At 36.7% G+C, this 12,283-nt stretch overlaps 1 protein-coding gene across 1 annotated transcript in view; it reads right to left on the bottom strand.

Annotated features, from left to right (window-relative positions):
• ALDH1A1 (aldehyde dehydrogenase 1 family member A1) overlaps window positions 1-12,283 on the bottom strand; it is a 55,543-nt gene that overhangs the window by 30,152 nt on the left and 13,108 nt on the right. The window contains exons 2-5 of the mRNA XM_058565301.1: window positions 11,680-11,784; window positions 4,079-4,219; window positions 1,779-1,908; window positions 90-151 (exon numbers count right to left, since the gene is read on the bottom strand). Coding sequence (XP_058421284.1) covers window positions 90-151; window positions 1,779-1,908; window positions 4,079-4,219; window positions 11,680-11,784 — 438 coding nt within the window. The remainder of the gene's footprint in view (window positions 1-89; window positions 152-1,778; window positions 1,909-4,078; window positions 4,220-11,679; window positions 11,785-12,283) is intronic.

Raw genomic sequence — 12,283 nt, 5'->3', positions numbered from 1 at the left:
GTTCTGGAGAAACTTCATTATCAAATAAAATAGAATTAGAACCCTTTTTTTGTTTTTAAGATTGAAAATTTTATAGAAGACCAACTTACAGGAATGATTTGGCCACACACACCAACAGGCTCATGTCTTGTATAAGTAAAATAGTCTCCATCTGCAAAATAAAACATACAATTATTTATAGACAAATGTGCCTGATTTTCATGGAATGGTGGTTTAGGGTTGATGTGAGAGGAAGATGTAGACAATAATTAAAAAAAAGAACATATCTCTAAATATTTACAGAATGAAAAATTGAGCCCTCAAATAGTAATTTGAAATGAGAAGAACCATAAACTGAGTTAGGTCAAAGCAAGGATGCAAAATTGGAAAAGATCTGAAAGATATTTATTTCTGTCTTTAATCATATAAGAGGACTGTTTCCTAAATCATCATCATTCTCAAAGTTTCATCTTTATTCTTAAAGTTTCCTTTCTCTCATGATAAAGGAAGTAACAGGTGTGTAGCTAAGAAAAGAACTGTTAGATTTCTGTTCTAGCAGGTCTGAGCTCTACCAGTAATAGTAGAATTTTTTTAAGTAATATAATTTAAAAAATAGTAAAATTCAAAAAATAATAGAATTAAAAAATATCTCCCTATGAGCAGTAAGCCTTTCCTACTGGCTTGTTCTAAAATGTTCTTTTTTGCCTACCAAATAATAAAAGCAAACTCTCTTAGTTCATGAAAAATAATGCAAGAAGTGAAAGACATTTCTTTTCAATCTGAATTTGATTGATTCATATGCCTCAAAGTTTGATGTGGTCATCCTGAGGTTACATTGTGCTTTGTATTCTGTTCTGTTCCAGTTCCCACAAAAGATTCCTGGCTATCATAGCAAGAAGGCTCCTTATCAAGATCTATTTGTACTTTAAATGACTTCTCCATTTTGTCAAAGCGTAAAGTAAGAGTTTCTAAAATAGCCACATTTCTTGGTATTACCATGGTCTCAATCTCCTCTTTTAACTTCCTGGCTATCACTCCTAACCTGCTGGATGCTCCAATTAGATTGCAAATGTCCATCAGGGCCAGGCCTGGAGGGTGTTGAATTTCTATAGTCAATAAGTTTATATGAATTAAATTCTACCCCTAATGTTTTCCAAATTGATGCTTTTTTATATTCTTATCCCAATCTGCGCATATTCTACTAAAATACTAAAACACGTACGTACACATTCACTCACACAAATTCTTAATCGGGCTATAAACACAGTCCCATCTTGCTTTGAGGCTATTGAAACAAACCAATGTGTATTGGTTTGTTTAATTAATCTGCTGTAACTATACTGAGTTAGACTAGGCACAGATGACCATAACGGATTTATACTGGAACATGCAAGGAGGCTTAAATAATTACATTACAGAAAGGGTATAACTGTCACTATTGGAATAAAACCCCAATAAATAATTTCAGAGGCCACCTTTGAAAAATTTGGGTCCATACAGAGACATTTGCTTTAAATAAGTAATTGTGGGCATAAGAATGTTCTTACTTCAATATTTTCTAAAATACTTATAGTATTGTCTTCTGTCTTCTGCATGATTATGCTGAAACAATTTTAAAAGCTATTCGATGAATCTTAGCAGAACTTCCAGGTTCAGAACTGCATTATCTCAAAGTCAAGGAGTAAATAATTTTGCCTTATTTGGTTGACCTCTTTATAAGGGAGAGTTTGGAATTATTCAGCACTACAGTAATCTCATCACTGCTACCCCCAGCCCTGGTGGTTCCCAAAGCTGCTTACCAACTGGTATCGTGCGTCCCTGGATCTTGTCAGCCCAGCCTGCACAGTAGCGTAATGTTTTTATGCAGCCTCCTAAGTCCATCAGATATGCATTAGAAAATAGTTTTCCACCATTCATGGACTCCATTGTCTGAAAAGAGATCAAATTCCAAATATAAACTTCCAAGAAAAATTTTCGGTTAAAAAAATGTATAGTTATGGGGCCAGCCAGGTGGTGTAGCGGTTAAGTTCACACGCTCTGCTTCTGTGGCCCGGGGTTTGCAGGTTCAGATGCCGGGCATGAACTGACACACCGCTTATCAAGCCATGCTGTGGCAGCGTCCCATATAAAGTAGAGGAAGATGGGCACGGATGTTAGCCCAGGCCCAATCTTCCTCAGCAAAAAGAGGAGGATTGGCATCGGATGTTAGCTCAGGGCTAATCTTCCTCACACACACACAAAAAAATGCATAGTTAATATTTTGAATAATCATATGCTAGAGAATTTTGGATAAAGAAGAAATCCTATAAGTCTTCTTGTCTAACCTCCTCTTTTTATAAAGGAGACTAAAAAAAGAGTTAAAAAGACCCACTTACGGTCTCATAGCAAGATTTTCGTAGAAAGCATACTGAGATTCTGGTTTTTAAACCCTAGTGCTCCTTCCTCATTCTAAATGTCCTCCAGCTAACTAACTTTCTAGGAACTGGTCACAATTTGATATACACAACTGGTGAGAGTGGCACCTAGTTTCCTTAGTCAGATCAAAATTTCAGCAAGATTTCACTTATTGTATCATATAACCGTGGGTGACAATTTAGTGTCGGTGACTATTAATAAAGCCCCAATAATCAATTTTAATTTTTGCATTCCATCTAGATATAACCAATCACGTCACACAAACTTAAGTGACATCTGGACATTTCATCTATAAATTTTCTTCCGCAGAATTTTTAATTGTGAAACTCCCAGTTTTGCCACTATTATCATAATTATTGTTTGAATGGTCAGGCTGTAAAGTTCAACATTTTCTAGTTTAGTGCTCCAACTATCATACGACGGCCTATTTCCTCTTTTCCTCCTTTTCTTAAGCAGAACTTAATACAGCTCTTTGGAACCTAATGGTCTGCTGGGGCAGGAATGTACCAGTGATAAACTCCTAAAGCTGTTTTTCGTCAATTATATAATCTTGTGTCTCTACATGATACTGCGTGCCAACTCAAAATTTAATCAAACATGATTTTTGTATACCTGCTTCTTTCTTCCCCTTAGGTTCTTATGCTTACGGAGGGAGTCAACACTCCATAATCCACAGATCAGATGAATAAGAGAAGCTAAGTTCTAGCAAAGTCTGCTTTCTTCCTACAGGACATTTGGTTAACATAGTTTTGTTGTATATAGTTTCTAATTACATATTTTTGTATACTTTGGATTATGCTGAATCTTTGATTAAAAAATGGTCCTTTGATTAACTGTAATTGCTAATGTTGATTTTTTTTAAATGTAGGCCTCTTTGTTACAGCCAATTTAAGATTCTAAAGGTAATAAAAATAAAAATTTACTCTGAAATCTGATCTTGGCATTGGTTTGTGTTAAACTGGCTTCACTGTAATGCCCAATTGAGAAGAAAACAAGGAAACAACTCCCCCACTCATTTTATGTGCTGACTCATCCAACTGCTAAAAAAAAAAAAGCGCAGTATATATAAAAACATAATTTTTATAAACACAGGAATGATTGGATTTTTTTCTTTATTCTTCACTGCTTCCACCTGTAAATAGAACATAATTTAATCAAGAGCATTGTGAACAAATACACTTCAGGAAGGGAAAAAGTGGCCATTTATTAAGTGTCTTGGCAGGCTAGATCAAGGTGAAATAAGACTTATTTTAGAGAAATACTCTGGGGATCTTTAACAAACTATGAGATTTTCCACTAAAAGAATTCAGTGGTCGAACAAATTCAATAAACAGTGTATTATTCTAGGATATTCACATATTTGTGATGTTGTTACAGACTCTGAGAAATTTTAGAATAAAGGAAAGAAGTTTGTTTAATTTGATTTAACTCAGTTTGTCAAAGTTTAGGCTGTAGAATCTATTCTGCGAGCAGAAATTAACATCATCCAGAACTAGAGTGCAGATTACTATCTAAGCATAAGCTCAAATGGTAATGATCCTACAAGAGAGAGCTGGTAGATGAAATCTCTTCGTTTTGTTTGTAGAGAGCTTGTAGTGATTACTAAAACCAAAACAATCTGCTGTTCCAAACAATGAATGTTTTCTAGAGATCTTGCTACCTGCCTAGTTTGGTTAATACTCACTGCCAGGAGCAGCCGATCTCTCTCAATTAAATCAGCCAACTTGTATAGTAGACGTCCCCTCTCGGAAGCATCCATGGTACGCCATGGAGAGCCAATCTGAAAAGCCTGTCTTGCAGCCGCCACTGCTTTGTTAACATCCTCCTGCAAGTCAAAAGGAATTCAATTTGGTAGGCTAAACATATGCACAAATCCAATGGCAATAACCCTATAGAACAAACTAAAGCTACTCATCAGCAAGTACTGTGTCTTCATTATCTCAAAATCTAGCACGTTGTTCAAACTCAACCACTGTATATTGCAATTACACCTGCTACCTAATCTTTAGAATGATGAGTTCCACACACATAGCACATACTTGATTTCCTAGAACAGAAATATTATGTTTTAATCGTTGCTATCATTTGAGTGCTTACCATATGTCAAGTAATGTTCTAATTACTTTACACATATTAACTCGTTTAATTCTCAATAATTTTATGAGACAAACATATTCCCCATTTTTACAGATGAAGAAACTGAAGCAAAGAGAGAGAGATGGGCCCAGGGTCAATAGATGAAAGTGGCCAAACTGAGTTTTAAATGGATCCCATCTGCCTGTAGAGCCTTTGCTCTTCACCACTAAATTAAAATCCATTGGTGATTAGGTTACCAGGAGTTCTAGGCAAAGCTCAAGATCTAAAATAGTGAATATCTTGTTTGATCACTGGTGACTCTACAGCCTGTGCACTCTCACGAAGACCTTACTGAACTTTGTTTCACTGTTGAAGAGTAAACGTTATAACCGTGCTCATTCCTTTTGTGCAGAGGAAAAAAGGTATAGAGGGAGTGGAACTGGGATAGAGAAGGGTCTGTATGTGACAACTTCTCATTTCCCAACTGGGTACAAAGAGATGCTTTTCAATCCCTAACTAGGTAAAGAAATCAGTTTCTTATTATTAAGGAAATGCTTGAAATTACATTAATTCAAGCAAAAGTCAAATCAAGTAATTTCACACTCAGTCTAGCCTCCCCGTGTTCATTCACGTTGCCTTCACTCACATTCTTTTTTCTGAATCAGATCTGTTCCTCCTGTTCTTTCGTAGTCCACCTCAATTACATAGTTTTCCCTGGCCACTCCATTCCCAAAGATCCCTATTCAGATCTCTTCTGAGCTCCTACAGAATATAACTACCAGAAAAATCACCACCTCTTCCGTTACTCCTGCATATCTATTTTGTTTTCCATCAAATCACTTGCAAACGCCTTAAAGGCATAGATTGTTTCAATGTTCTTTTGTATACAGGACTGGCCGCTACCTGGAGCTACATAAATTTCACAAATCATGGCTGCTGTTTTAGGCCAGTAGGTTGTCTTTTTTGCAGGAGATGTAATTTCCTGTGAGAGTGAGAGGAAAATTACCCTAAAATTTTTTAAGTTGCTCACAGGCAATTCAGAAGTCCCAGACTTACAAGTCTGCAAATTAAAATACAAACAATTTTTACAGTATTTAACACCACACTAAGATGATCCGGGGCAAGAGGCATATTTTAGAAGTGTAATCTGGTCTGATTAAGTGATAATATTTGCAGACTATAAGCGAGCATTCTTGCACTATAATACATCATCCACGTGTGTATCTCACTGTTTAACTTTTGAGAGAATGATGAGTATATACAATATAATATATGCATTATTACTTGCCCTTCCTGAGAAATATATATAGTGTCATATTTTTGGCATTCAGTTAATCACATTGATTGCTTATATTTGGAGATGGTTTTTTACCACAGGTTCTAAACTTTTCCAAGTTATATTTGGAGAGCACTGTTTGAAAAAAGAAAAGCAAGCCGCAAGAATCTGAAATTGCCATCATGATCTGTGGATACCACAGCTTACAAAATATATGCTGCTCTGTGTTTAAACAGATCTGTGTGACACAGCTTACATGTGGATCCTTCTGCTCAGTGTCCCGCCATCAACCTCAGCCAAATACAGTTTGTCATAGGCATCCTGGCCTCGCAAAAGGATATGGAGAGACTGGCTTCATGACAAGTAAATGCCGTATGGAAAATACACTCCCAGAGAATGCTGCTATAAATAAAGATGTTTTTGTGGTTACATCCTTTGGATCACGCTCCTCCTTTTCTCATATTTTATCTTTTATCTTGCAGGGACAGAAATAGAATAATGGTAGTTAATGTATGGCTTTGGAACAAATAATCTAGGTTTGAATTCTGGTTCCTCACCTAGCAGCTCTGTAAGTTTTGAGGCATCCACCTCCATCCAACCATCCATCCACCCATCCATCCATTCATCTAGAGATTTGCTAAATACTCTATTCTGTAGCATTTTTATCATCAGGCTGCTAATGAAAAAATAGTGAAGCAAGGAGATCACCCTTTTGAAAATTCCAATTGGATGGGAGAAATACACAACCAAATAATCATACCAATATATTATTATAAACTGTGAAAAACATTCTGAAGTGAAATATATTGTAATGTGAATTCTCTAAGCTTCAGTTTTCTTATCTTTAAAATAGGGATAAGTTATTGAAGATTAAATAAGGTAACACTTGAAACACATTTTCTATGTGACAGACATTATGTTAAGTGTGCATTAAATGATAGCAATTGCTATTGTAGTTGTAGCAGTCAAAACAATCTTAAAATAACTCTTAGCAGTTCTAGTATATTTTAAGCTTTCCTTTCAGTTTTCACTGCTCTGTATTATTACAGGCTGTCACTATCTCATATTGTTGCTAGTCTTCCCAAGGCCATTCTCCTCTTCCCAAACTATCTTGCCTATTGCTACTAGGCTAATTTTCCTTGAATAATTTTATCTTATCACTTTCCCTTTCAAGTATTTGCAAGGTCTCCCCTGTGCCTTCAGTCCTAAGGCCAAACTCTTCTCTCTGATTTCCAAGGCCTAATATCTCCAGGCCCCGCCTTACCTACCCAAACTTGTGTTCAATTTTTTCTACTCTGTCTGGTCCAACTTCTTCTCACCCTTGCTCCTGTAGTTCTCCTTGCCTAGAATGTTCTACCAGCACACCCCTTTACTTTCAAAATCCTACATATTCTTTAAGACCCAGCTCAAATATCACAACCTACCTAAACCCTTGCCAAACTAGTCCAACTTGATAATAGCTACTAGTTAAGAGCCTACTAAGCCCCAGGCACTATGTTAAGTCCTGTATAACTCCATAATTACTACTATGATTAAGCATCACGGACCTTGTTTAATAGGACATGAAACTCAGCAGATAGTAGAAGCAAAATTTGATCCCACATCTGCCTCCAAAATCCGGTTTCATAGGTCTGCAAGACTATCCTGATAATGATCTCCTTTGCAATGAACATTGACTGCTTTCTGTATTATAAGCTGTAATATTTCTTACCGTTCTGGGCCTACAATAGGCAATTAATAAACATTTAATAATTTTGTTACCTATCTCTTACTCATCATGTTACATTGACTATATATAAGGCTGCTCCTTATAGAAATAATTTGCTTATATTGATATTTACATAATAAATCATATTTTAATTGATTCTATTATATAATGAACTGTTACATTAATTAAAACTATTAGGCGTAAGAGTTTGTTTTATTTTTTTTTTTAATTCCAGAACTAATATTTCTTGAGTTTTTATTACAGGACTAGTATTTCCAAGAACAAAATTTTTTAATTAACCAGAAAAGAATTTGGTGCACTAACTCAAATTTGCTACCATCAGTAACACTTTCTCTTTATGATGTTTTCAATGTTCCTTTTTTGAAGCGGCCACAAGCTGAATGTAGGAAGACAGTTGAATGGTTATGAAATATCGAATGCCTCTTAAGTATAGGTGAGGAGGATTGAACCCTTCTCTCACTCTTAGACTGTGCATTTCCATATTAAATTCATTCAGATTCGGAGAAAATAGTTATCAGACCAGTTTTACTTTTACACCTGTCATAGGCACTTACTTTAATGGACATTTACTTTTATCCCCACCAATTATTTGTTAGGTCATGCTCTAGTATTAAAAGCCATTTTCAGGATTAGTCAGTATAGCCTAAAAGAGCCACTGAAGTGAAAAGAAAACAGTTCCCACCCACATCTGTGCTTTGCTTTGTAACCTCCATTTGTGCTTGCTCCTCCTCCTTTCTTTATAATACCCTTGAAAGGCGGTATAAAGCCCATTGTTAGCTCCATTCTACTTATAAATTAAATCCTTAAAACCTCTTGGCTCATTATCTAAAGAGTCAGTTCCAGAATATTAGGTTTACAGTGTCTATGTAATTTACTCGATTTGTACCTTGCACTAAGCAATGTTAGAGGTTACTATACATCTGTAGTCAAAATTGTAAGAAGAGCAATCATTATTTAAAAACAAAAGCTAGTGGATCCTTCCAAAAAAGAATATGATGACAATAGCACTGGATGTTAAGCAAACAGTTGCTTACTGTGACCAGTTTATACCATAAACAATTTAACTTGAGTGATCAAGGATCTAGCCAACTTGATTAGCATGGTGACCTGATTTGAAGCTTTGCTGGATGTCCATGAGTGTCCTTGATGTACATTTGCATAGACAGTTCTGTTCTTCTACGAGCAGGAGAAATTGTCAATAAGCACAGAGCAAATAAATGACAAATATTTCTAAAGCTGCCAATATGATGATCAGCTCTCACTCACTACACTTTAGAAAGAAGGTAAATCTGACCGACAATACCAAGAAAAGTCCTCAGACTGCCTGAAAGATTTCAACTGTAACTCCTGGCACAGATTTGTTTTACTGATGAAACTAATCCCAGAAGCCACTGGCAAAGCGAGATGTCCAAGGCCCCAGAGCTAAAATATCAAGAAGACTTTTTCTTTTGTTAATTGCAAACTGCAAACAGCTCTGCAGTCTCCCTCCTGAGTGGCATTTGTACCTCTGGAGAGAAAGAGTAGGCAGCTGTCAGGGGGTGACCTGTGTCCTCACCTTGCTCTTGATTGCTATTCCTACCTCCCCACAGTTGCTGGAGCCACTCAAGCAACTAAAAGGACATTTGAGGTACCGTAGTCTTGTAGATCTCTAGAAGTCTCTCATAAAAACTATTCCTCTTTGTTGAATGTGAAAACAAATTTTTCTCTTATTTCTGGGAATGGATCATAGGACACAGGCTTTTGGGTCTTCTAGAACATGTTGCTGGAAATACTATTTCTCTGCCCAAGTCTGATCTTGCACCATTTCATAGAGTTGCAGAGTGAAGATCACAGCATTGTTTCCAGTCATCAACTTTCCTACTTGTTGAAGTCCATGCTCACTATTAAATGCTAACATCTGAGAGGAGATACAACTTATGATTTAATACCTTAGTTCAGCGGTTCTCAAAGTGTATTCCCCCATCCCACTCCAACCAACAACATCAGCATCAGCTGAGATTTTCTCAGAAATGCAAATTCTCAGGCTCTGCTCTAGAGTTATTGAAACAAACTCTAGGCGTGGGTGGGGCCCAACAATCTGTGTTTGAACAAGCCTTTCAGCAAGTTCTGATACACACAAAATTTCAAGAATCATTGCCTTAGTCAACAAGTCAGTTTAGTACCAGATTCCTAAGGTGAAGTATGTGGGGTATATGGGAACTAAAAGCTGGATGGAGAAGAGTGTTTCATTTATCTATTAGCTATAGTGTGTTAGATACCGAGGGTATAAAGGTGTAGTGTTGATCTATACAAGAAGCAAGTTATCTCAGACAAATTAACCAATAGCTATATAACACAAGGGTTATAACATAGGCAAATCAAATATTCTATGACACAGAAGAGAGCAATTCTACCTGGGGAGGTTAGAGAAAGCTTTAAAGAAGTGCATAACCCTGTAACAACTGAGGCTTCATTACGTGCCTCTAATGCACTACTAAAACACTTCATATATTTTCTTATTTAATCTCCCCCAAGATTTTCCAATCTCTCCATTTTACACAAAAAGGAAGAGAAGCTCAAAGAGGGTAAAGACAAAGTGGACCCTCTGTGCTCTGACTATAGATGATGATTCGAACCAGGTCCCGAGGACTGCAGCAAGGCCATGGCATGGAGGCAGTGACCAGCATACAGTGTTTGGGGCATGATCCTGGGCATGATGATGTTCGTTGGGACTCTTACATTGATGGAGTAGCCTGGGACCAAGGCCAGAAACAAGAATTTTTTTTCCCAGAGGTGGTAAGAAGCCCTTGAAGAATTTATGCACCGATGAAGGCTGGAATATACAGAAACTGAAATCTGAAAGCAGGTGACATGTGTCTCCATTCTATTCTGCTTCTACTTCTTAAGCTGTTGACCTCTCTGGCTAAACTCTGCACCCTTGCCCCTTGAGGCATGAGTCTTATTTCTTAAGATAATACTGCAACCCGAATCCAGGGACTTTCCTAAACCCCAAAGAGCCCCTCAGGTCTATTGCTATTTTGGAATAGGTCTGAAGGCATAACACCTTGCGATTAGTGATCTCATTGATTGGGGAGAGAGTAAGGAAAGAATGGAGACTGGACAGGGATATGGGATTGCTGCAATGAACTGAAACATACGAATGGTATGTTGGGTATTATCCAAACAAATGGTATTATCCTTGGGTTTTGCTGACTTCATCTCCCAGTACTCTTTTCACACAGCCGAAAAATTTACCTCTTAATATCTTATATGATAGAGATTTAAAGCTTGATAACATCTGGCCAACTAAAGACCAGAAAAATCATTTCACATTAGGCTGAGAAACACATACAGTTTTCAAGGCATGTGTTCAGATAAAAATTCTGAAGGTTTTTACTCTCCTCACTTCCTGGGCTATTTAATATTACTCTGTCTTACTTATGTAACAATGACAAGGCGAGACAGCAGCCCTGCTAGTCACAGGCTCTGGGGTCAGAGGACAGCATTTGAATGTTGATTTCATTACTTATTTGCAATGTCACCTTGAGTAAATTACTCAACCTTTCTATTCTGCTATTTCATCATCATTTGTAAAAGTGGCTAAAAATAATACCTTCCCCATAGGATTGCTTTGAGTATTAAATTAAAACAACATTTAGAATTTTTAAAAAATGATCACTAAATAAAAGTTTTTGTTTTGTTGTTAGTATTACTAGCTAGAGAGAAACAACACTTTTAATTTGTGATTCAAGTCATTTTAAAATTCAATTTTTAAAGGTACCGCTTAATATTAATTCAATGGTTTTTAATGAAATAACTTGGCACCATATTGTTCTAAAAGGCTTATATTAAGTTTTCTACTAGTTTCATTTTGCAGCTTAGAAAGAATAATTTAATAGGAATAATGGATTTCTCTGCTTTTTAAATCTAGGACCAATCACTTCATATGTGGTCTGTTTGTACAATAAATCTAGACACTATTTCAATTGAAAAACAAGCAAGGAAAAATAGTATGAAAAAAGTTACCACAACACCCAGAAGCATAGGTTCATCATCATTATATGACTACTGAGTGCTCTTTATGTACCAAGAAAATATCCCCAAACGGCCCTGGAAACCATATGTTCATGACATGTCTATTTGAATTTGGAATGTGGTTTGGGAGCTCAGAATGGTGAGAAAAAAAGAAACTGGCATAAAATAGCACTAGTGTTAGAAAACTCACCTTATCACCTTCTTCTACCTCACAGATTACCTCCTCAGTTGCAGGATTCAAGACAGGAAATTTCTTGCCACTCACCGACTTATGCCATTCATTGTTTATGAAGATCTACAGAGATGGAGAGAAAGTAGATAAAAAGGCATTTAAATATAAAGCAAATTTTGAAATTTTTTTTTTTTTTTTTTGGTGAAGAAGATTAGCCCTGAGCTAACATCTATTGCCAATCCTCCTCTTTTTGCTGAGGAAGATTGGCCCTGGGCTAACATCTGTGCCCATCTTCCTCTACTTTATATGTGGGACAGCTGCCACAGCATGGCTTGATAAGTGGTGCATAGGTCCACACCTGGGATCTGAACCTGTGAACCCCAGGCCACTGAAGCGGAGTGCACGAATTTAACCATTATGCCACCAGGCTGGGCCCGCAAACTTTGGAAATTTTTTATAAACTTACACTAAAGCACTACCGAATGCCTAAGTGAGGTCAATCCTCCCTCATATACATCCCCTCCCCAAGATTTTTTGGCTGTTTGAGACATTTTACACAGACGTACACACATGCGTGCAGGCAAACACTAAAATAAAGTAATACTTTTAAATTTCACTAAGG

This window comes from Diceros bicornis, chromosome 22 (genome assembly GCF_020826845.1).
Source record: "Diceros bicornis minor isolate mBicDic1 chromosome 22, mDicBic1.mat.cur, whole genome shotgun sequence".
Lineage (NCBI taxonomy): Eukaryota > Metazoa > Chordata > Mammalia > Perissodactyla > Rhinocerotidae > Diceros > Diceros bicornis.
This window is presented reverse-complemented; position numbering and strand designations above follow the sequence as displayed.